General features: G+C 47.1%; 1 protein-coding gene across 2 annotated transcripts in view; it reads left to right on the top strand.

The window, feature by feature from the left end:
- Positions 1-1189: 1189 nt before the first annotated feature.
- LOC122391497 (formin-2-like) overlaps positions 1190-26808 on the top strand; it is a 40895-nt gene continuing 15276 nt past the window's right edge. The window contains exons 1-2 of one of the 2 annotated variants that reach the window (XM_043385506.1): positions 1190-1618; positions 26265-26554. In XM_043385506.1, the coding sequence (XP_043241441.1) occupies positions 1416-1618; positions 26265-26554 (493 nt within the window). In that variant the 5' untranslated portion in view covers positions 1190-1415. Of the gene's footprint in view, positions 1619-26261; positions 26555-26808 lie in introns of both variants that reach the window. The other variant, XM_043385505.1, reaches the window with a different exon arrangement.

Genomic DNA, 26808 nt, shown 5'->3' with positions numbered 1-26808 from the left:
GGGCCCGCTTTTGGGGCCCAGCAGGGCCCAGGGAGGGGCGACCGCCCCCGTCGCCCCCCTTGGATACGTCCCTGCCTGTGAATTGTGATATCTGTAAAAAAAAAAATATTGGGGAGTGCCAAACCATCGGCTATCCTGGGCTATCCTGTGTTTTGACCTTAGGGGTGTTCACGGGCACCGCACACTGCTGCGTGCGGTGTGTGCGGTGCGGTCCGGTGCGTCCAGCAGGCGTGGGGGTAGGAGATGGGTAGGCGGTTCTGGCGTCACGGCTGCGTGCGGTGGACGGTCCGCTGTGGATGTCCGTCAAGACAGCCCATATGCAGCCCAGATTCAGCCCGGATTCAGCCCAGATTCGGGACACCTCCGATCAAGCTGAAACTCGCACACAATGTAGGCCATGACATGCCCAATCCACAGTCCAAGTCATTCGGCGGCACTCCCAGTCGTTTGACCTACAGAGGTCAGCAAAGGTCACGTGGCCCAAATTTGCACAGCAGATTGTGGCCCACCCAGTAGAGCTAGAGCGCAAAAATGGCACCAATCGACTCGCCAGCATCTAATCTTACATTCCCAACACTCATTTGACCTCTCAAGGTCATGCGATGACCTAAGGTCATTTGTGGGATATGTCGAAAATACACTCCGCTCCGCCGTTTTTGAGATATTCGCGAAAAACCACAGGGGGGGGATGTTCGAACACCCCTCTAGCAGGGCGCGGGTTAATGGCCTGCCTTGTTTGAGCTCCGGCTGCGTAGCGCCGTGGCAAGGTCATTGAAGATCCTGCGTGCGGCTATTGGCTGCCCGGACAGCAGCCGCAGCGTGCGTGGTAGCGCTTACCGAAGAGAGCCAGAACAGTTTTGCGCAACCTGTAGATATTTGCAAACGTATATTTTATGTGTTCATCATGCTTTCATTGGAAAGTAAGCCTGTGTGCATATTTCAAAACCTTTTTCTTACAAAGACGTGCAATTAGCCTAGCTAACCATTTAAAAGTTTACCATTTATTGTGACAATTTATGTTTTCATGTCCGTTGCAACCAAACCAAACATGTTATTTTTAATTTGTTTCAATTGAAAGTGCCTTTTTGACTGCACACAATTTTCCTTTCAATCGAGGTCCTTTGGTCTTAAAGGAGCATTATTTGCCTGGAAAAAATATTCGAAATATAGAATTGGAAGTTTTGAATCTGTCAGTCAAACGAATCAAACATCAAACCGTCAAACCCGAGTTCAACCTTACGGTAGCCCTCTGTCAAAAATAGTGATAGCGTTTTCTCTGGACATTTTGATAACTTTATTCAAGTTTGTGTCACCTTGCTGCTTTGACATCCACAGTCCACCTGAGTCGGTAACATTCTAGTTTGCGTGTCTGAATTCCCTTTGGATTTCTCTCGTATCCGGGCGGTGTGGCTGTGATGTCGGGGACGGCGATGGCACAGGAGGGCACCAAGCACGTCTACCACTCGATAGCGCTGGAGCCGGCCGGCGCCGTCACCGTGCCGGACGGGTCGCGCTGCTGCTCCGGCGGCCGCAAGGTGCTCACCCTGCTGCTGGCCTCGGCGCTGCTCTGGGTCATCGTGCTGGACATCATGCTGGTCGTCTACCGCTCTCACCACATGTAAGTGGACCGTCTACCGCTCTCACCACATGTAAGTGGACCGTCTACCGCTCTCACCACATGTAAGTGGACCGTCTACCGCTCTCACCACATGCACAAGGACCGTCTACCGCTCTCACCACATGTAAGTGGACCGTCTACCGTTCTCACCACATGTAAGTGGACCACTCCGCCACATTTAAGTGGGTCGTCTACAGCCGTGAGTGGAACATGTTCCGCTTACTCAGAAACGACATTGCAGAAATGGTCATATTTGAAAATTGAGAGGAACTGGCTACGTGTTAACGTTTTTTTTCAGTTTGCCTGCGTTACACTTCTTCCTGTCTTAAATATATGGCTTGTTTATTTAAGTTAGCGTCTTTTGTGGATCTAAGCCCCCTCCCCCCCCCAGCGTCTGAAATTGACGCAAATTTTTATCTTCCACGGACAGCAAAGAAAACTTTAAAAGTCTGCCAAAACGTTTCAGTTGAACCCGCGCCTTTGTGGGGCCTCATCCAGACATGCCATGGGGTGAAGGCGTATTTGAGGTCATTCACTTGTTTCGTAAATTAAGGGAGCGAGAAAGACCCGAAAAGAATAAATAGCTCGGTTTAAGATCTCTAACCTTCCGGGCGGTGGAGGGGGCATGGCATTTTTTTGTCCCACCCCTTAATTTTTTCGATATTTCTCCAGAACCGCTGCGCCGATTGTCAACAAACCTTCAGCACCCTCCTGTGAATAGCTTTTGCACATTGTGACCAAAATTTTCCAAAGGCTATGATACGTTGGCCGCTAATGACGTCGCAGTGACGTCATTTCTGCCATTTTCGATCCAAAAAAAGGTTTCGCGAGAAGAGCTGTCAGGCCTACAGCTTTAGAGATACAGAAAAATGTGAGTCATAAAAGGTGTAGAATTAACAGGGCTACAAAACTGCAATATCACATTTTTGAAATTTTTGGATTTTGACCCCTACAAATAAAAAAGTAGATTATTTGAATATGATAGCCGAAAATGAAAAAACGAAAAAAAAAAGAATATATGTGATAGTCCCTACCGCCTTCTATCAACATACCAAATTTAAGATCAATGCCTCCTTTTTTAACAAGTTAAAGCGAAAAAGCTGTTCAAAATTGATGACAATTTTTGAAACTTTTTTATTGCAATTGTACACCTCGTGGCGCAAAACAAAGACCACCATTAGACTCCCCGTGACGAGCTGCATCGAATTAATACCCGTTTTATGCAAAACTATTAATTTTGAAATTTGACCTTTTTTACATGACCTTTTTTAAGAATAGGCCTACACCGCCACCCATGAACAGGTGACCAGGAGTGCCCCCGCCCTCGAACCCAGCGACAACAGAACTATTACGTTAGCACCAGAAAAAAAAACTGAGGAGATAAATGTCGCGGCACTCCTTGCTAAGAAAGGAAATAAACCAAACACAAGCAAAGAAGAAATGAGAGGAGCCAGGGATTGTTAGTATGGCATACGAAGAAGGCAGAAAGTAGTCAATGGACTAATGAGCCATTGACTGAACCTCCCACTACGATCCCAAAATGAGCACTCATACATTCACATATACATTGGGTTAGGGGGTTTCCGTGCATACAGATAGAAAATTGGCTGGTCATATACCTATAATGCTGGTGTTTATGCCGGTGTGACCAGGGGAGCTCTTCCAGCTAAGCAAGGCTTTTTGCTGCTCGAGTGCCAGGGCACAGCATATGAATGTGGCGTATATAGGCAGTCTGAATAGGTAGGTATAGTATATTGGAGCATATTTGTTTGAAATCCTTTTTCAAACAAAAAAGATTTTAAAAAAGTCACTTTTCAAAAGGGATTTTATAAATCATGTTTAAATGTGCATTTTTGACTAAATAACTGACTCGATTAAAATGACTTGAGAACCTTATTTTTGCTATGTGTATCTGAGCATAAGTTAATTTTTTGTATGTCTCTTTATGATTTGTTTTGATGTTTCACAAACTTCTGACAACAAAACGTGGGGGAGGGGGGCTATGATACTGTTCCAGAGTCTAGAACCTTGCTAGAAAGCAGTTTTTGTGCGATATAATTTTCGTGTAAATGTCTCTTTAAAGTGGTGTATGTTTCTGGTTTGGATATTTGGGTCATCCTGCAGATAAAATAGTATTTCAAGAGATGGCGGCAAGGTTCCATTTAACTTTCGATGCATGATAAGAAGAAGTTGTTGTTTGGCGATATCATTTGCTTTAACCTTCCAGGCGGGGGGGGGGCATTTTTTGCCCCCCCCCCCTTTAGTTTTTGCGATATATCTCGAGAACTGCTGCGCCGATCGTCACCAAACTTTCGGTACCCTCCCATGAACAGCTATTGCACATTGTGACCAATTTTTTTCCAAAGGCTATATCTGCCATTTTTGACCCAAAGAAGGTTTCGCGAGAAGAGCTGTCAGGCCTACAGCTTTAGAGATGCAGAAAAATGTATCAGACTTAAAAGGTGTAGAATTTGAAGGGCTACAAAAATGCGATCTCGGATTTTTGATTTTTTTTATTTTGACCCCCAAAAATCAAGAAATAGATTTTTTTGAATATAAAAGCCGAAAAATCCAAAAAGTTTTTTTTTTTGAATTTCGAAAAAAAAACGGAATCATTGTGATAGTCCTTACCGCCTTCTATCTACATACCAAATTTGAGATCGATACCTCTTTTTTTGGCCAAGTTATAGCGAAAAAAAACTTCAAAATTGATGACGTGAAATTTTCAAACTCAATTTTTAGCAATTCTAGACCTCATAGTGCAAAACAAAGACCACCATTAGACTCCCCGTGACGAGCTGCATCGAATCAATACCCATTTTATGCAAAAATATCAGATTTGAAATTTGACCTTTTTTGACCTGACCTTGACCTGACCTCCACCAGAAAGTGACCTAAACTGTACCTGATGGTCTTATAAGCAACACCATTGAGTTGAAAATGAAAAACTGGCCATAAAACATGCATCGCACAACCTTAGTAAAGTTGGGTTCATGTGGTGACCCTTGGTGACCTCTGGTGACCTGACATGTGACCTGGCCTGGTATGACCAGTGACCTCTAATAGCAACATATGTACAGTAGGTCTACTAAAAAAGTCCCCCGCTCCAGAGGCAGCCGGCCGGCCGAACCCCCGGATTCCAGCCCCGACTCTATTGCGCAGGCCGCGGCAGCGACACGGGTCAGGTCGCGGCGCCCGGCGAGTGGGTCAGTTGGCGGCGGCCGGCCGTGGAGTGAGGACGCCGCGTGTGGGGCGCAGAGATGCCGCAGTGCGGAGGAGGGGAAGATAATGACTCTGCACGATGCCGGAAATGATGCCTTTGTGATCTAAATTAAACACCGCAGTGCATATCCTCCCTTGCCCCAATCCTATTTTATCATAATCCTTCAATAATCCGTAATGGCCATTCAACGCAAGCAAGCAAACAAAACAACCCGTTTAGCGGCGACATCATCTCGGATAAAAAAGCGACAGTGATGATTAGAATAGACTTAGCGCGAGGGCAAATCGAGGGGTATACCTATATGTAATGCATCACATACCGAGTATTTTATTCCCATCTAGCGAATTAAGATTGGGGATCTTGTCCAACAAGTCAGTGGCCGTTCTAAATACAGATAAATGCTTTGTTTTCGGTCGCATCATTATCTGCAATAATTCGAAGTGAGGTTTAACTCTCGCCGGCCGAGAAGAAAGGGTGGACGCCGCCACCATGACTTTTTTTTGCGGTAGCTCAAAGCACACGGATGATAGAAGGCTGACATTTCACATGCCTTACATTTCATTCAAGCCGGATCACTTGACATCAACCAGGTTTTCAGGTCAGGTCACTTAACTATGACGTCTTAAGTAAACCTCTGCACGGTTGTCGGTTATAAAATGATGCAATCAGCAATGCACTTAGTGTCATATAAGCATAATGGGGAATTATGGAAACTGTTAATTTGGCGTCGGAAATGATCTGAAACTATACCTCAAGCACATGAAATCGTGACTTCATACATTCTTGGCAAGGTCTAATGCTTCACTTTTGCATTGTTCACCTTGCGTGACGCCATTTATGACGTCACTAGGGTCATAGGAGTGCTTCGAATAACTCCCGATCAAAATGAGCCAGCCAGTCGGGACAGCCATCAATGGACTTTACAAGTCTTGCCGAATCAAATGTTATGCAACATGTCCTCCTTTCAACAGCTTCGTGACCTGCGTTGCCCTAACATGACATTGACCTGAGGTAAACATCCTAAATTGCTTCACCTAAACAAAAAAGCATAGGTATAAATCGACGTGTCTGAGAACAGAAAACACGATTGTATCGAAATGACGATAATGCGTTTAGTTATTTACCAAAAACCGATCAAATGCCTTGGGGCCCTTGACCTGCCCTGAGAGGTCACTGATATTTTAAAATGGGGTACCAGTAGCCTCGTCACGTAACGACGCAAGCGCTCGTTTTTTTCCGCGAGGCTCTAGCAGCTAGCTCAATTATAGGAGCTAAACATGGGGTCGGGGAATCGCTCCCTTCTCACTCACTATTTGGCCGGTATAGTGTTTGCAAATATTGTTAAAATCTAGCATTTTAAGATTTCAAATGGCCCATTTTCCCGCCCAAGTCTTTCAATTCAAGGTCATAACACCAGGTCACGTCAAGTGACCTTACCTCAAGGAAAGTTCCTGTGCTCATCACATCTAAATACACCGACTAACCGATGGCTTCAGAACTTTCAGCGATTTTAATGGGCAACAGTATATGTATTTGAAGCGTTTACTTTGCAAGTTTGACATTGTTGACAGAAAGACTGGGTCAATTTTGAGATCGCTCAAGTCAATGGGAGAAAATTGAACTGCGCTTTTTTTGGACGGAACGCATAATAAACACTCTGAAAACATGTGGTGCTTGATGAGATACAATACTGAATGAGAAAATTGTTTGTTTTGTTGGGGGCCATCTTTTTCTGTCTGAAAAGGCCCTTGCAGAGCTATGACATACGTAACCATGCTCTGGTGTAGTAATTGGGTTGTGCGAGCCAGCGACAGTGATCTGCGGAAGCGAGACTGTTCCCGTGGGACGATTGCCGATTCAGAGTGGGAAGGATGATAGGAATTAGGGGGAGACAGGGGGCCTGGGCGGGAGTCCTGGACCTCATGCTCCACTGGGGCCGAGCCCATCACGTGGGTTGGATTGCCCTGACACATGGATAGCCCTGGGCGGTGTTTCACGGCCTCGCGCTGCAGCACGCTGCGCTGAGCTGCTGTATTGTTGCGGCGGATGATATGAATTCGGCTCCACGCTAGCGTTGCGAGCTTCCGAGTCTGTTATGTTTCCATGGAAATTGGAAACCCAATGCACCGGTGCGCGCAACGCACCCTGTCGGCTAAGCAAAATTTTACCATCGATGACCTCTAGTGACATGACCTCTGGCTATGACCCGATCCAAAATTTGCTGAAGCATTTTTTCTTCTTTTTGCTACCTTTTACGCTACTTCGAATACCACTTAACCCTCACCGGACCTATTGGTTTTCTACATACGCGCCGGCCGAGGGGGGTGGGGGTACGACCCCCCTCGCCGTTTCGCCCCTGGTGGAGCTAGCGCGTCGCGGAAAAAACGAGCGTGTGCGCCGTTACGAGACGCAAAGATTGGTACCCGATTTTAAGGTCTTAGGTCAACCGGTGACCTATGAGGTCAGGTCAAGTGCCCCAAGATACGGTTCAGTTTTTGGTGAATAACTTCGCAAAAAAACGGCCGCAGAGCGCCGATTTTGGCAGCATCGTGTTCGCCTCGCTCAGGCGCGTCGAATGATATACTTTGTTTGGGTCAGGTCAACTTAGGGTGTTGACCTCAGGTCAAGGTCAGGACAGCGCCCCCAGGTCACGAAGTTGGTCGAAAGAGGTCATGTCGCATATCATTCGATTCGGCAGGTCTTCCTGAGTCCATTGGTGGCTTTCCTCACTCGCTAGCTCAATTTGATCGGGAGTTATTGACGAAAAACTAATATGACCTTGATGACGTCATACATGACGTCACGCAAGGTCGACATTGCAAAAATGACGCATGTAACCTTGCAAAGAGTGCATCAAATCACGATTCTGTGTGCTTGAGATAGTTGGAGATCGTTCCCGGCGCCAGAATAGCAGTTTTCATTTTTCCCCATTGACTTATAATGGAGAGGTCACGAAAATGACCTGACCTCATATGATCTTTAGGAAAAATCCGAGATATACAAGTTGTGAGACTCGTAATGGATACTAGATCCTGCAAGTTTCATTTCCATGTGAAAGTTCCTCTGGCAGTGAGGGCGTTGCGAAGTTGCGACATCTGAAGACCGTGCAGAGGTTCACTTATGACGTCATAGGTCAGTGACCTAACCTAACCCGAAAATGCGGTTTGTATCAAAAGATCCGGCTTGAATCAAAGGTCAGGTATGTCAAGTTTCAGCTCTCCATCGCCAGCGTGTTCGGAGCTATCGCGAAAAAACCCTATGGGGGGGGGGCGGCACCCCCCCCCCCTCGGCCGGCGAGGGTTAAATGCCCAAAGCTGAGTTATAAGAATGATGCTCAATCCCCATTTCCCCTCCAACAGGGCGTGAGTGTCTAGGCATTCCTGTGGGGCACGGGCTAACAATGACTATCTCATAATCATTGTGGCCATGAACATCTACTGCCATTCTTTAACACCGGTTTCGCTGCGCTGAGCGGTGGCCGTCCCGTTTGTTGGATTCTATAGCTGGCTGGCGGAAAGCGTTACCGGCCGCCCGTCCACCGCCCGCGGGCCGGACCGAGCGGTCCCGCTGACCCTACTTGACCTGAGCCCGGCGCGATATGGGACAGGCAGACGGGGGTTCGGCTCAGCGAAGGCAGCGCCCACTGGTGCTGGGGACTTTTTTTAATAGACCTACTGTACTAGACAACTGACGCCCTATCGCTGATTTTCGGCAAAATGTGTTTTACTCGGTGTTATAACGCTTTCCCTGGATGACCCGTGAACGTTGAAACATTTTATCTTTGATGACCTTGTTTCTGACATTTTTTTTGGAATGACATGCTTTCTTACTGCTAAAACTTTGTCTGATAGAGATTAACCCTAGAACGCCTAGGGGGGGGGGGGGTTGTATCAACCCCCCCCCCTGAGGTTTTTTCGAAGTACACGCTAAACGGCTTGTCGTAGCGGGCTGAAATTTTCAACACCCTCTGGGGCAACCTTTGCGCATCTTTTGCCGAAAAAAATTGATCGGGTCATGTCAGGTCACGGAGTTATGACGTCATAAGAGGTACAGCCTCCGGCCGGATTTTCACAAACTGAGTGCCAACGCCCGAGGTTTCCTGCCGGTGGTACGGACATCGGTTGATGGATCGTGATGAAACTTCCCATGCATGTTGGGGCAAGTATTGGCTATCATATGGTATAAGAAATTTGACCGGGTCAGGTCAGGTCACGGAGCTATGACGTCACAAGAGGAACAGCGTCCAGTACTATTTTTGAAAAGCGCCCGAACCACTATTTTGCTAATTCTTGTCACCTCAATGGGAATATGCAGCAATATTAGCTTCTATAGGGAGCAAATGGACCTCCCAAATCCAAAAATACAATCAGATTTCAAAAATTTAAATTTTGATTTTTCGAATTTCTGCCGCCGACTGTGACCTTGCCGACTTCCGGCGCTCCCAACGCGCCATTTTTAGAGCTAGGGAAACGAAATACATACCAAACGATAGAGAATTGATCAAGGAACACGATAGTGAAGGTTTCAAGTCGATATCTCCCACCGTTTTGCCGCAATCGCCGCCGAAAGTTGAAAAAAGTCTATTTTTCCGAAAATTTGACCTTTGACCGGTCAAAAGTAAGTCAAATGTTGACCTAGGACCAAAAAATATACCATCAATCGCGAGATCTCGTTGAGAGCAATCCGTTGGTTTTTTCCGCTAAGCTCTACGACCTTCCGTTTTGAAACGCCAGGGGGGGTCGTAACAACCCCCCCCCCTGGTCGTTCGTGTTATGAGAAATGGCCTGGTCGTGCGAGGGTTAAAAAGGCAATGAAATTTTGGTATGTCGAACCTGTAGATTTATGCTATGTTTTGAACATTTATTTGTTTGCAACACAATCGTGACAGGCCTGATTTTGGTGGACTTTATTTTGAATGTGTTGTTGGGGTAATACGCCCACTTTGGCGTGGGGGAAAGCGCCCATCATGGGGCAATGGGAGTTATACAGTACGGGCAACTGCGAGCATTTTGGGCTCAAAATGAGTGGCGGGATACGTTTATAATGCTCAGGATTCTGATTAAATATGCAATTTTGTGGTTAGTATCGTCTGGAACGATTTATTCGCAAGAACTGATCTCCGCTCCCCAAGGCAATGACAGGCGTTGACTGAATGAGGAGTGGGGTGGCGACAGCAGTGTTTAAGATGTTTTTTACTGGTGTAGTCTGTCGAGTTGAAATCTAACGAAATGAGGAATGGATGAATGCTACATTATTTTATCAGAGTATCAAAAGTGTGATGAAGGTTTCATGCCACACGGGTGGGGCAAAACGCCCGATTTGTAGTCCTCTCAAATCGGACAGCATATCTAAAAAACTATACATCCCACATATTTCTGATGTGTTATTCGAAGAAAGCATAGGTAATGAGCTACCGGATCAGCTAACTGGTTGTCCTTAAAATTTGCAAGGTAAAGAGATACTGAGGCTGGAAAGTTAGGGTGGGCGCTTTACCCCACCCTACCCTATCGTAAATTTCGAGACGTTTTAGTATATTTATAAAATACAGTGGAAACGATCTTATCATATCCTTGGTACAATGTAGTACTCATTTATATAACTAGACGACCTTAAGTCCCAAAATTTCATTTTCTCGTAATTGTTCATTACCTTCTAAAAAGAAAACATTGCAACAACGTTCTATCTTTAGTTGAAATGCGCCACTCCTGGGTTAAGTGTCACAATGTGCTATTAAACACCAAGCTTGCCAAGTGGGCAGTGTTACCCAAGTGTCTGCATTTTTCTAAAAACACTTCAAGATGGCAGCACGACAAAAAATTTGCTGGAGCAGGAGCACGTAATGCTTGGATAAATCCTAATTATAGGGTGAAGTCGTATAAGAGTACGCACTTAGTGGATTTCTTGCTCTCATTTGTTTAATATTTGAAGGAAAGAAATCGCAAATAGGGAATATTAAAGTTCATTGAATTAGCCATCAACCCATGGGGCAACGATCCTTCAGCGTAAATGGAAGTGGTCTAAAACTGACATTTTCTGAACCGTTGCACTTGCGTACTCTTACCATATGGGGTGGGTAAAGCCCGGTTCCGACTACGGTCACTTCAGGTCCAATCAGGCCAGATCAGGCCCAATAATTCCCAAAAAGGCTGGAAAAGGCTTACGGCCTGACGGCATGCTAGTGCGAACCGGAGCAACTGATCCGGCCTGAACTGGCCTGATCAGACCTTCAGGCCAGATCAGGCCGAAGTTAACTTCAAGTCAACTTTTTGCTCCTGATCCGGCCTGATCTGGCCTGACGCTGCGCCCGCCATTTTGAATTTGCATTGGCGCATTTGCGACGTGACAATGCGTGGTATTCGAAATCGTGCCCTTTTTGACACTCTGCAAAATGAAAGTGCCTATTTATATAAATGCACACAAAAAACAGACCCAGTATGAATTAGGCACGAGACGTTGCGCATGGTTCTTTTTTATTTGATTTTTATTGTGGCCTAATTTGTGTCATTTCGGGCTTTGAAGGATGAATAACTCCCATGGTTGCTACTGATTGCTGTTTTGTTTAAATTAATTATGAACGTTGGTTTCGACAAGTCCAACATTATTTCAACCAAATTAGCGTTTCTTTTAAAAATGATTCCAAAAAAATAATGTGCTACTCATCAATATCGTAGCAAGATAACCATTAACCATTCAAGCTTACGACAAATAAATCGGGCTATGGTGGAAGATCCAGGTTCAAGACAGCCTTTACAGCCGCCTGACCTGTCGAGCATCAGAAATCCAGCTCGTACACCTTCCCCGTCTGAGCTCCCGGGCCGGGAGACCTAGCTTAGAACAGTAACGGATGGCTGCGCCTGATATGAGCCGCTCCAGCAAACACCAGGGAGGGATGAAAGTAAACTTTTGGAAGTTTTGCTCAAGAAGGACACTCGCTCTCGGTCGCCCTCGATGCCACGAACCTCTGCCGAGCTGTTGCGGTGTCTTCTGCGGCAACTAAACTCATCGTCGCCGGCACCGAATAGGCTCCCGCTACCTCTCCTAGATCCCGTGACTCTCTGTCATGACTCGGACTGAATGGAGCCAACCGCTACTCCATTCGCCCCCCTGGACCCCACGGCACAAAAGGACCTATCCTATATCGAATGGCAGCTTGGCCGGGGAGACTCATTTCCAGGCCAAAGAAATTTGACGGGAAGACAAGAAACTAAACTCTTAAGTCGACATGTTCCATGTGCAAGATAAATTTGTGGCGGGAAACCACAGCGGGTACCTATGTGTGAGCAAAAAGCAAACCTTGTTTAGGTCAAGCTAATCGAGACCCTAAACGTGCATGATGACATGAAAAGAGTCATAAACAACGGGCTCTTATTTCTCGGAGTTGAGTTGCGTCAATGCTTATATCTTTGTTAGTGTGGTAATTGTCTGCAAAGCACATAAGAACCTACAACATAAGAACATGCATGTCTTTTCTGTTTTCTTTTAGCCACTTCTTAGATTTTCGATAAAAATCATGTTTTTATTACTTAAAACCACATTAAAACATGTTACGCAGTATGATTAAGATTATCGGTTTCAGGTTTTCATTATATAGAGCGATTATACCAGTAAAACGTCTTTGGAGCTGACAAACGGGCGAGCACGAGAGTTGAACTCATCAAGCGAGGAAGTGCGAAACAATACCTATTCCAACTGACTTGTGCGGGACACGCTTCTAACCAGTCCGTAACAGTGTACTTTAAATTTGAGCGCAATCGGACCACCCGTTCTCGAGATGTAGAAGTAGCAGTCTGCACGTGCGCACGTGCATACTGGACCCCAACTGACTTGTGTGGGACACCCTTCCAGTCGATCTCTAACGGTGTACCAAATTTGAGAGCAATCGGCCCAGCCGTTCTTGAGATGTGGAAGCGGTCCCTGCACGACGCACGTGCGCACGTGCATTAGGACCCCAAATGTGAAACGTTGAAATGCATTGTCCGGTGGACGCCTACCGACATATGAAGCTCCAGCGCAATCGGCCCAGCATTTACCTAGTTGTTGTAATGAGAGCGAATTTGACACCTCTTCATTTTGCACGTGGCACGTGCAGGGGAAGGGGCAACAAACATGCATCGAGAGTACATAGTCTGGTATGGGAAGAAGATGCCAAAAAAGACTATGTGTCGATCGCCACAGATTTGGCTGAGATATGAGCCTATCAAAATCGTTACTTTGACCGAGCGAAACAACTATGAAACCCTTGACTTCACACGCGCCACGAAGTCACCTCGATGCATCATGAGTAGTCAATTTCGAGCTGGAAGGGATGGGGATGAGGCTATACCTAACAAAAAAAGACCATAGGTCAATCGGCCCAGCGGCTGCTGAGATAAAAGCCTCACATAAGCGTTACGAGCTGCGCCAAACCGGGCCGGGCTGCTCATGCTCAGACTTGTAAGCTATTTAGAAAATCGCAATTCGCTCTCGCTGGTAAAAAAAAAAAAAAACACGCACACATTTAAAGGTAGTGTGCCAGCTTTCCTGGACCGTATGGAGTTAATGGCCCAGATAAGGGGAACCGGATTTTTAGAACTTATCCATACCTTCAAAACTCATGGAAACGTCTTAAATTCTTCAAATTTTGAGTACCCCAGTGCGAAATTCGCCCCGACGGGTTGTCGGTCGTACCCCAACCACATTTCACACCACTATGAACAATAAATGCACACACTGAAATCGCTATTACCGATATGCTCATCCAATCAAGTTTCGATAAACCCGTTCATCATCATCTCGTCGTTCGACCAGGAAGCCGCCCACCCGACGCCCGGCGCCTGACGCCGCCGCTGCCGCGGCCGCGACCCCGGTCGGTGGGAGCGGCGGCCCGCCCCGCTCGAAGGGCAGTCGGCCCGTGGAGGGCTCCGGGTCGGGACGCGGGCGTGAGCGTGGCGGGCGCGGGGGCCGGAAAAACTGAGTGCGTTGGCCGGTATAATGAGAGAGAACACCGAGTGCCTACCGCCATCCAGCCGTGGATTCTTGGACATCATCATCACGGTGAGGTGAGGTTCGTAGCGTCCCGCAGCTCAACACTGACTCCAGAGTGCCTGTGAAAGAACGGACCGATTGGGATCTGGGGAGTGGGTTCAGTAGGTTCACATTTAGCGTAAATGTTTTTTTTTTTCCCCCATAGAGATCGCATTTCGGAATAATCGAACCATTTACGGTTTAAAGCACAGAAACAGCTCATGTAAGCGTAACATACATGTAAGGTGGATTAGGGTGTTTACACGTTGCATGTTTTTTTTTTGTGTGTGTCTCTTTTTGTTAGCGTATATCTGATGTTCTTTGTTCATTTATGTGCCTTATTCACTCTAGGATGTTGCGATAATGATGTTGTGACTGTGAGGGTAGCGTCGTGGTGGGTGCCCGCCCGCGCCTTCGGCGGCTGCTCGTCATGGATAACCGTAGCGTTGCGGGTGAGGCGCTGGGGGCGCGTCTGGACGGCCGGGTCAGCAGCCACATTTCCCGAACCGCTCGTGCCGCCTCGGACGAATCCTCTGATCGTACACGTGTCATCGGACACTCTGATTCTTGTACGGTAAGCTCGGGTAAAACACGTCACAAAATTAATATGGCTCACGTGAACATAAACAGCATAACAGCAGGAACTAAACAGGACGAGTTAGAATACTTTGTAGCTAACAACAACATAAACATTCTGGGTCTCTCAGAAACAAAGCTGAACGAAGAAATACATCCTAGTCTTTATACCCTAAGAAGCTTTCATGCTCCCTTCACTCGACACCGAAACCGGCACGGAGGAGGTGTCTCATTATACTTTCACACGTCTCTGGCAGCGACAAGGCTACCAGATCTCGAAGTCGGAGAGGAAGAGTGGGTTTGGGCGAAAACCAAATTAAAAAAATTAACTGTTCTTACCTGTTGTCTCTACCTACCCCCAAACTTACCAAATGAGCGCTTAGAAACTTTTTTGAGTAACTTCTCGGAAAGTGTCTTTAAAGCTCAGAAGTACAACCCGTCCGTGATAATAATAATGGGAGATTTCAACGCCGGTAATTCATTCTTGCAAGATCCTCTGCAAAATCATACTCCCATCACTAAATTTGAGAAACAATTAAAGGAAACCACTGAGTCTCTATCATTTACCCAACTCATAAACGAGCCGACGCGTTACGTGGGCAGTATCGCGAATCTCAGAGACCTTTGCCTGGTATCCGACCGGGAAAGCGTCATAGACAGCGGAGTATTGCCACCGTTTTCCTCCATAGACCACTGTCCAATATATGTAACCCTCAACGACTGGGTAGAAGAAACTTTGACGCGACACAAAGTGGTGTGGGACTTTTCCAAACTCGACTCCCAACGACTGACGCACGAACTTATGACAACGGACTGGGACGGTATTCTAGACAACGACATAGACACCGCTACCGAATTGCTCACTTCTGCACTAATGAAAGCAGCTGAAAAAAGTATTCCCAAGAAGAGAGTGTCCCCCCGACCAAAAGATAAACCCTGGGTAACTGCTGAACTGAAACGTTTGATGAGAAAAAGGGACAGACTATTTAGAGTAGCTCGAAGAGAAAACAGTGCCGATGACAGTTTAAATAAATTGCAGTGGAATAGATGGAGGCATTGCCGTAACCAAGTTACAGCAATGGTACACAAATTAAAGCGTAATTATCTTATTAAAGAAGGGCATCTCCTTGTCCAAATGAAACACAACCCACACAAGTACCACTCAATCATAAGGAAAATGATTGGGAAAACAAAATATTCGCATATTCCCCCTTTGCATAACAATAATAACAATAACAACTTAATAGAACATGATGAGGCGAAAGCTGATTTATTAAATGCATATTTTGCCGCCCAATCACACCTTGAAGACAGCGAAACGAGAGTTATTCAGCCACAGGACTATCCAGAAGTCCCATTATTAAGAGCGGCCAAAATATCAGAACGAGAAGTATTAAGTATAATAAATAGATTAAATGTAAATAAATCAACCGGTTCCGATGAGGTACCAGTAAAAATAATAAAGTTAGCGGCAGTTATTCTCGCTGAACCACTTTCAAAACTGTTTAATAAGTCTATCGACACAAGCCAGTACCCAAAGAGCTGGAAAATTGCAAACGTGAAACCAATTTTTAAAAACAAAGGTAGTCCAGCAGATGTAGAAGGGTACAGGCCCATCAGTTTATTAAGCTGCATCTCGAAAATATTTGAAAAAATAGTATTCAAACGTATTTACAACCACATAACTGAACACAACCTACTAACGGAGCGGCAAAGCGGTTACCGGCCCGGACATGGGACTCAGTTGCAGCTTTTCTACTTAACCCATTCGTTATATGAAAACCTTGACGACGGGAAGGACAATAACATTATCTATCTGGACATCAGCCGTTATTTCGAGAAAATTTGGCACAAGGGCCTTCTCCACAAATGTGAACATGAATTCGGTCTGGCAAACCTTATACCATGGCTAACTTCATACTTAACAAATCGACATCAACGCGTAGTAATAAACAATTCCACATCTTCGCTCCGACGACTTCAAGCGGGATGCCCTCAGGGTTCAGTTTTGGGCCCCCTTTTAGCGTTAATGTACTTAAATAACCTTTCAACAAAAACCGAAAATGAAATGCTATTCTTCGCCGACGATGCTTGTCTGATAGCCCCACACTCTCCTAATAATAGAGAAACAGTTGAAAGCTCACTTCAAAGAGATCTAAATGAAATCCACAAGTACGGTGACAACTGGATGATACAATTTAACCCAAAGAAAACTCTCCAACAGCATTTCACAAAACGCAAACAGAAAATCCCACCAAAACTAACATTTGCAGCCATGCCCATCCCAGTTGTTGCTAATCATAAACACCTAGGATTGACAATATCGAACGACCTTAGGTTTCACGAGCACATCAACGACATCATCAGAAAAGTCAACATTGCCCTTAGCCCACTCTATCGTATCGCTTTCTACTTGCCCAGGACCTTATTGCAACAAATATATACGACACATGTATTGCCATATTTTGACTACGCGGACATCATTTACGACGGACTGCTAACAGCACACGATACTTTACGACTTGAAACACTTCAGAACAGAGGGGCCAGACTTGTGACTGCGACATTATTTAGAACTCCGACAGACAATCTCAGACGAGAACTAGGATGGACTTCATTAAAGAAAAGACGTGAAATGCATAAGATAGTATTTTTCCAACGACTGACGCTCGACGATACTCCAACATATATCAAACAACTATTGCCCCCTGATCGAAGAAATAACAACCGACTTCTTCGCAACTCTAATAACAGAAGGGAAATATATCCCAAAACCTGTCTACTGAAAAACTCGTTTCTTCCCAGTACAATTAAACTAATAAATGAACTGCCACAGAACTTGAGAGAGACTAGAACTTTATTCTCATTTAAAAAACATCTCAAGTCTCACTTACATATAGAAAAACCACCAAAATATTATATTTATGGTTCGAAAATGGAAAATACACTTCTAACACGTCTAAGGGTTGGGATGTCAGAGTTAAAATCCCATTTATTTCAAATACAAAAAACTGAATCTCCATATTGCAACCACTGTCAAGGCAGAACTAACGAGAACACAGGACATTACTTACTAAAATGTCCAAAGTACACACAAGAAAGAGAGAGAATGACAAACATAATAAATGGTATAACAGGCATTGACATACACAATTTATCACAAAAGGAACAACTAGACTTCATACTACACGGTAATACGGTGCGACCCAGGGACGAATTCGAGGTAGCACGAGCGGTGTACCAATTCATCCATGCCACCAAACGTTTTGCCTCTCCTTCCCATCCTACCACCTATCCCTAGCGCCCAGTCCTTTGACACCGGTCGTCACAGAGCGCTGCCCTCGGCGCCGGCGCCTTTACATCTATTGAGAGCGGTCTGCGCGGTGGCGGGCAGCGGCTGCGAGGCTGTGGGCGGCACCCAGTGTGATTGTGCGGACTCGAGAGGCGCCCCGAGTTAAGTGCTCCGGCACTTTTGCGCCAATCGAGGGGACACTGATTGTCTGTTTCGAATGAATGTGTTAAATATATGAGATGAGATGAGATGAGATCTCCTGCGGTTTCGAACACGCCTGTTAGGTGGTGCGGTAGACCGCGCCCAAAGCCAGGGCCCCGGTAACGTGAGGTAGCCGAGTCGGGGCAGCGTGCGCTGACCCAAGCCGGGGCCGCGCGTCCTCCCGGTGTCATGTGATAGCCCTGGGCTGACCGGGGATTGGGTAGACCGCGCCCAAAGCCGCGGCCCCGGCTTGGGTCAGCGCAGGGCCTATTTTAACATGTTAACTGGGGGGCAAATGCCCCCGCACTCAACAGAATTGCCCCCCCAGTTGTCGAGATTTGCCCACTTTAAAAATGAGCATAAAGGAACAGGGTAACAAACATACTACTGTGACTTGTTTTGCAATGGATGTCAAATGAGTCAGTCTGCAAGTAATGACCAGTGGTGGATCCAAGGGTGGGTCATATGGGTCATGACCCCCCCCCCCCCCGCCCCCTTGGGTCCCGGGGACACCACAGGCCTGCCAGGGGCACCACCGGCTTGTCAGGGGCACCACAGGCCTGTTGGGAGCAGTGCTGGAAATGAGGCCACTTTCTGGTCCCGGCCTTTTATTCTCCGGGTGGGTGCCCCGTCTAGCGCTTAGCCTTTCGGGACCCGCTCAGAGCCGCGGTTGTTTTCGCCGCTCGGCCCTTTCGAGATGCAAAGTTGATAGTCACACGAAGTTTATTTGGGGCCTCTGAAAATGCGAATTCGAAATTAATCGATTTTATAAAACATTTTTTCTTTCATCTACATGCATACATTTAACAGTAACCCCAGACTAGACTGGTTTGGCTGGCCCTAAATAAGCTTCGTGTGACTATTAACTTTGCATCTCGACTAGGGCGAGCGGCGAAAACAACCGCGACCCTGAGTGGGTCCCGAAAGGCTAAACGCTGGACGGGGGTAATCCAACCGGAGAATAAAACGCCGGCGGCCTCATTTCCAGCACTGGTTGGGAGCACCATCGGCCTAGCAAGAGCACCATAGGTCTGCGCCAGGGGCACCACAGACCTGCCAGGGGCCCCATCGACCTCACAGGGGCACTTTGGGCCTGTCAGGGGCACCACGGGCCTCAGGCCTGTCGGGGGCACCACAAGTTTTTTAGGGGTACCACAGGCCTGCAGGAGCACCATCGGCCTAGCAAGAGCACCATAGGTCTGCCAGGGGCACCACAGACCTGCCAGGGGCCCTACCGGCCTCGCAGGAGCACCAAATTGGGCCTGTCAGGGGTACCACCACAGACCCGCCAGGGGCACCACAGGCCTGCCAGAGGCACCACAGGCCTAGCAAGGGCACCACGGACCTGTCAGCGACACCACGGGCCTGTCGGGGGCACCTCAGGCTTGTCAGGGCCAAGGGACACCATCAGTCCTTTCAGGGGCACCTCAGGCCTGTCAGGGGCACCAGAGGCCTAGCAGGGACACCACATGCCTGACAGGGGCACCTGCGGCCTCGCAGGGACACCTTGGACCTGTTAGTGGCACCACATGCATGTCGGGGACACTCCAGGCTTGTCAGGAGAACTACAGTCCTGTCAGGGCCCAGGGGCACCAGCGGCCTAGCAGAGGCACCACCGGCCTAGCAGGGACACCAACGGCCTCGCAAGGGCATCATGGGCCTGTCAGGGGCACCATGGGCCTGTCGTTAGAACCTCAGGCTTGTCAGGGGCACCACAGTTCTTTCAGATGCACTGGCGGCCTAGCACCATGGCACCATGTTTGGCCGGGATCGCGATTCGGCGTATGTCGCCTCGCATTAGCCGCGCGTTTGCAGTCTTTTCGTGGTTTCATAAGTTCAAACATGGGATATGATGTTGCTCCCATGCATTAGGGTGGGTGTCAAGGTCACCGGAAGGTCAGGTCAGGTCATTTACCTTTGATGACCTCGGTTCACATTTTCGAGTTTTATACGTTTCTACAGGGTGTTTCACTAAAAGTGTCAAAAAGTAAAAGGTCATAATGCACATAATAACAATGTTTTCTAAGGAAATTTGCATATCATTTCATCCGCAATTGTTGGACATTTGAATATATAAAAACGATATCACCGTCACTCAAACCTATTCCACACATCTGCCCCTTCTTTTGATGCACCGTTTCGGCACGTGTCCGGAGGTGCCTCACAGCCCGTTTTCATCTTCAGCGTCCAGACTGTCGGCAAAGCCTTGAATTGTGCTCTTCAGCTCCCGAAGTGATGCGACTTGAGTCTTCCTCAGCTCTGCGAGAGCTACTGTCACTGACCAAACCAGAGGCTTAGCGGTGACAGATCGGGGCTTCGCGCTGGCCAGGGGCGGGCGGCGAGGCAGCTGATTATTCGGCCCAGGAGCTTCTGGTCCAGTCAGTTCCTGGTGGCTACAGCCGTTACAGTGGTTGATTCTAATAGCTTGTAAGGCCCTGGCTATTTCTGATGTTGGAATTAGCTTCTTGTTATCTTCAAAGGCCCTCAAAAAGACCCTGACCTTCTCAACGGTTTCCGCCGAGAGGTGGGGGCAACCCCGCCTTTTTTGGACTGGAACCGGCATCGAAGGAACCCTTTTAAACCTCTCAACAAGCCCTTTGAAACTTTTATAATCTGGAACGTAGCGAGGTGAGAGAGTAAAAAGTTTCCTGAAAAGTCGGCATACGGTTTCAATGTTTCTGATGGCACCAAATGTACATAAGTGTAATTCATCCCTCCTGTTGCGGTGTAAATGACCTGTTCTTGTTCTGCATAAGGAAAAAATGACTAGTAACTTTGGCCTCCTGCCCTCGCTCCGTATGAGTGTAAAATATATCTTAAATGGATAAATAATAAATGTCCAAAAATTTGCAACAAAGCCACGTACGCGGACACGTGATTTGCATATTCTATATATCTTTAATAGGCATTTACTTTTTGACACTTTTAGTGAAACACCCTGTAGGCTAGTTTTTTGAGCTGAATTCAAATTTAGCAACCATTTGACCGTTTACGAAGTAGTTTTGGTGCCTTCGTAACATGTTACGAAACTGTCAGAGGCGGTTGCCACCTACTACGAATACCCGGCAAAACGCTTACTGGTTGACCTGACCTGAGCCTGACCTGACCCGACCTGGCCTGAATGCATGAAGACATCATCTATGATCATAACTAAGTACTAACATGATATTCGTGATCAGCTCCCCGAAAAAAAAACATAGCACCCACCCTTTACGACGCTCTAACAGGTTACGATTTTCCCGACGTTTGGGTCATTGACCTGACCTGGAAGGTCAACCGATGACCTAGGACCTTAAAATTGGGTATCATCGGCTTACTGTCATCACGGGCAGCACGGTCATTTTTTTCCGCGAAGCTCTGGCTCGATCAGGGGCGAAACGGCAAGGGGGAGGGTCCAACGGACCCTCCATACCTATACGTTCGCAGCTGGAAAACACCAATACGGGCGAGGGTTAATCGATTATTAAAGACAATTTTCCAGGTTGCCCCCCCCCCCAGTCAAATTCCCTTAAAATAGGCTCTGGGTCAGCGCACGCTGCCCCGACTCGGCTACCTCACGTTACCGGGGCCCTGGCTTTGGGCGCGGCTTCTGCTCATACTTTGTGGTGCGGTGGTGGTGCGTCAGGCAGCGCGCTCTGACTTCGGCCAAGAAAAATGCGTCAGCTGATCATTGTCATTTCTGCCACTTGCGTGTGGTGAAATGGGGTCATAACTTAACCCTCGCCCATGTAGGGGGGGGGTTGGTGCAACCCCCCCCCCCTGAGGTTTTTCGGAAATAGTGCAAAAACGGCGGCGCGCAGCGCCGCCAAATTTTGGGTACCTTATGGGGCAAACCTTGCGCATCTTTTGATAAAAAAAAATTGACCGGGTCATGTCAGGTCACGGAGGTATGACGTCACAAAGGGAACAGCCTCCGGCCGGATTTTCACAAACTGAGTGCCAACGCCCGAGGTTTCCTGCCGGTGGTACGGACATCGGTTGATGGATCGTGATGAAACTTCCCATGCATATTGGGGCAAGTATTGGCTATCATATGGTATAAGAAACTTGACCGGGTCAGGTCAGGTCACGGAGCTATGACGTCACAAGAGGAACAGCGTCCGGTACTATTTTTGAAAAGCGCCCGAACCACTATTTTGCTAATTCTTGTCACCTCAATGGGAATATGGAGCAATATTAGCTTCTATAGGGAGCAAATGGACCTTCCAAATCCAAAAATACAATCAGATTTCAAAAATTTAAATTTTGATTTTTCGAATTTCTACCGCCGACTGTGACCTTGCCGACTTCCGGCGCTCCCAACGCGCCATTTTTAGAGCTAGGGAAACGAAATACATACCAAACGATAGTGAATTGATCAAGGAACACGATAGTGAAGGTTTCAAGTCGATTTCTCCCACCGTTTTGCCGCAATCGCCACGGAAAGTTGAAAAAAGTCTATTTTTCCGAAAATTTGACCTTTGACCGGTCAAAAGTAGGTCAAATGTTGACCTATGACCAAAAAATATACCACCAATCGCGAGATCTCGGCGAGAGCAATCCGTTGGTCTTTTCCGCTAAGCTCTACGACGCTCCGTTTTCAAACGCCAAGGGGGGGGTCGCACCAACCCCCCCCCCCCCTGCATGGGCGAAGGTGGCAGATCGCCGTTTACGGGCGAGGGTTAAGAGACGGCTTTTTCATATCAATTATTTTACATAAAATCATATTTCAAACCATAAATAATGTTCGACAGCCAAATAAAAGAAACAATACCAATACAGGCTTACAGGCTCGACATTGTGTTGTCTACGATTAGACAGCTGATAACTCCTTCCCGTACGTCGTATTTCTATAATGACCTTTGCTTATTGTCACATGTGCGCCGCATTCGCGATTGTTGCCGACGCCTGTTTGCAGCTCAGCCCACTACAGTTGTTATACATATCGAAAAACCGATAAACTTTTAGGCGAAAAAGGCACTATTCCAGGCCCATTTTTGATTTTTTTTGCGATATTAGGTAAAACAGAAGCTTCTTATCCTAGGAAAAATAAAATAGGAAATCTTTCAAAGGTAGCACACTACCTTTAAAAGATATTTGGTGAGGCAGACCGACGGCCTGACGCCTGACGTCTGGCGTCTGGCGTCCCATACGGTCTGATCAGGCCGAGCGTCCGACGTTCAACTTTGGCCTGAACGCCTGATTGGGCCTGATCTGGCCTGATCTGGCCTGATGTGGCCTGATGTGGCCTGAAGCAACCTCATAGTCGGAACCGGGCTTAAGAGTACGCACGCCAGGCGGGTGGAGTACGCAAGCATATGAACACACACCTATGCAGCTTGCACTGTCCAAATGCTTAACTTCAAACTCAGAAGGCATTTAAGTTAATTCTAGTATCCAAAAAGAAAAACATAAAATAAATCTTTCAAGTCTATAAATCAGGAAATAATCATGTCGTGTGTTTCTTAAAAAAATGCACAATCAAAAAGGAGAATAACTCGTATTTGGAAGAATTTCGGGTACGCATCTGCATCACAGTGCTCCATTGATGATATGCCTACAAAACAAACGTCATTGAGCGATAGATTAATAATTCTATATTTCTGTATATTCGATTTAATGTATAATTCTGCGTACTCTTACCCTCCTGAACAGTGCGTCCTCTTACCGTACATGCAATTCGCGCACAAAACAACCCCGAAACGTTGTGCAAAACTTCGCAAACAGAATATTGCACTGTACAGTATTTCCCCAGATAACCTCACAAGTTTCCCACAACAATCACGGAAATGTACCTTATCTCAACTGCCAAGTATAAAAATTATTGTACCATATCATAATAATATCATAACGCTCGAAAATAATATTAATCGCCTTAAACTCAACAGCGTCGCCGCTCAAGGCCCACGTTCCGTTGGTGACATGCACGCACTGGCGGCTTCATGTCACTTCATGAACTCGACAAACCCGCGTTGCTAAGCAACCGAAACAGCTGATGCGTACTCTTATCGCCCGCGTACTCTTACCCGCCCTTACCCTAATTATGGCAAAAATACTACTTCAGGACTAATGTCTGTCAAATGAGATAGGTAAGTTTTCTTCTGCTTATTATGCTAGAAAAAGTATTAAACGTATTCACGAAACGAAAAATTGGGAATTTCTCGCAAATCACCTAAACCAATGCAGTGTACCTACTACCGATACCTGCACTTCTCTTTTCGTCACGCTGCCAAAAGACAGTCAGCTGTTGCCCTAGACCTTTTCATATTTCTGATAACGGGACGGGCAGTGTTCCCCAAAGGGCGGTGCTCCCCCAATCTTCCCCTACTTACATACCAAGTTTCAGATCGATAGTCGATACCTCCTTTTTTGGCTTGTTGTTTGGCTGACTTGTTTGCCCATCCACATGCCCATCCACGATCACTCCCCGTCATGCCTGTTATGCCAGCGAAACAGTTGAGGGTGCCTGCTTTGCCGGGAACATTTCTCTGAGGTGCTTGGTGATGGCGCTCTTAATACCCCTGAACTCTCTGATCTGTCGTGGGAAGTCCAACTGCTGCAGACCGCTGCTCCAGTGCGGTTCTTTTTTAGTGGGTTGGATGCCACATTTTGAATGAGGAGATGTCACTGCGGACTTCGAAACTCCCAAGTGGCTTTATTAAGCGGATTTCGTGGATCTATTAAGCGGATTTTTTTTAACCCGGCACCGCCTGGGCTATTTCCGTACCCACGACAGCCTGGGGGGGGGGGGGGTCGGATCCGACCCCCCCCCCTGTTATCTCGAGAACCAATGGTCGTATCGAGCCCCGCGAGGCGGCGTTCGAAAGGTCTCTACGAGACCTTCCCAAAGCACTCTTAAGATTTTAAGATTGAGGTCAACTTTCGGGTCAAGGTCAGGTCAAAGGTCAAATTCAGGGGTTTTGCATGAATCGGCTTACGGACAGCGGAATCGATAGCTGCTGCTCGAAACTCACCAAAAATGACCTCAAAGGCCTAGTGAAGGTACCATATGCGTATAGGGGTCATACTAGGTACAGGTCAAGGTCAGGTCAGGTCACGAAAGGTCACGGTTTTCACTTTCTGCTACATGGGCGTGCGACACATGTTTTATGGCTTATTTTTCACGCCGAATCCGATGGTAATGGTTATATGTGACCCCAAGTCACTGTGCTGGTGATAAGTGTGCATTGAAAGCATAAAAAATCGTTTATACTATACATAACTAAACGAGGGCTAAGAAAAAAAGGTCAATTTTTCAACTTTTTATTTTTGACATAAAAATGCACTTTTCTAGACGAGCTTTGTCCCAGGAATCTAGTGGTGCCATTTGTTTTCACATGCGATGTTCAGAAGTGCCTCTAATTCACGAAAATGCTTATGACGTCACAATGCCCTATGCATGTTGGAGCTATTTTTTACAATTTGGGGGTCAAAAATCAAGATAGAAAGTTGAAATTTGGGCCATCTAATGTTCTAATAGAGCTCTACAACATATATTCCGGTTTTTTGGAAATTCCCAAAATTTTGGATTTTATTAGCTGTTTTCCAAAAAATATAGTTTTTTTAATTTTTAGGGGTGAAAAACGCATTTTATGGAAAATCCGAGATAGCCATTTTAAAGAACTCGTTAAGCTGCGTCTTTTGATGTCCTTAATTTGCAATTTGCTTCAAACCCTGATTTTTGGCGATTTTTTAAACATTTACCACTTTTTGACTAAAAACGCCATGTAGTTACATCACTAAAATCGATATATCTAAAAAAAAATTGGAAATTTTTTCTTAAAAATTGCACAGGAGACGTCAAATTGATGGGGGAGAAGGTATGCCAGGTTTCAAGTAGATAGCGAAAGTGGTTCATGAGTTATTCAAGAAAAACGGAGGGGGGGGGGGTCGGATCCGACCCCCCCCCAGGCGGTCGCGGGTTAACTGCGGGTAACTATGGAGAAAATCCTTGAACAGCTCAAGCGGCCACAATAAGCGGCTGGATTCATTATCCGTGGATTTATTAAACGGATTCCACTGTACAGGTCTCGCGGGTTTTAGCGGTAAGTTTTGCACCTAGAAAACTTAGTGTATTTCAGGCTATATCTTTGTCGTCTTAAGCTTTTAAGTGTTGGAGATGCGATCGACTTGTTGGTTCACAAGCCGGCCATGATCGTGCAAAATGGCTTCATCGTAGATCGATTAGTTTCTCAGATATAACCGGAAATGTAAAAGTGCAAAACCTACCGCTTAATCTCGCGAGAGCCGTACCTAGTGTGCCAAAAATGGTGTCTTTATAAATTTGTGAAAATTGCATAAGGGATTCAAGCGCCGCCCCCTCCCCGCCCCCCCCGCGTGGCGCGGGTTGATATGTGATAATTGTTCAGCAGCGGCGGCTCCTCGATAAACGTCCCCTCGGAGACACCGCTGGCCGGCCGACTGCTGATCCTCGGAGCGCCCGCAGCGCCACCTACCAACGTCAGCCTCCCAACACAGTCACTAGAGGCGCTGCCATCGCTGAACGCCACCGAGGCCGGCTCCGACCGGCGGCAGAGCGCCGGAACGCCGGGGGAGAGCGTCGGAGCGCCGGGGCAGAGCGCCGGAGCGCCGGGGGAGAGCGCCGGAGCGCCGGGGGAGAGCGCCGTTAGCAGCCGGGAGCCCGCCGTCCCGTCCAAACCAGGTGGGCAGCCGCTGCGACGAGGGCTGTGACGCCCATCTGTCCCTGTCCCGTCCCGTCCCTGTCCCCGTCTCTCACTGTCCCCTTCCCTGCCCCTTCAATGTCCCGTCCCTCACTGTCCCTTCCCTGCCCCGTCCCTGTCCCCGTCGGCCGCCCCTGTCCCCGTCCCTCACTGTCCCCTTCCCTGCCCCTTCAATGTCCCGTCCCTCACTGTCCCTTCCCTGCCCCGTCCCTGTCCCCGTCGGCCGCCCCTGTCC

Source organism: Amphibalanus amphitrite, unplaced genomic scaffold (assembly GCF_019059575.1).
Source record: "Amphibalanus amphitrite isolate SeventyFive unplaced genomic scaffold, NRLGWU_Aamphi_draft 000440F_arrow, whole genome shotgun sequence".
NCBI lineage: Eukaryota > Metazoa > Arthropoda > Thecostraca > Balanomorpha > Balanidae > Amphibalanus > Amphibalanus amphitrite.
This window is presented reverse-complemented; position numbering and strand designations above follow the sequence as displayed.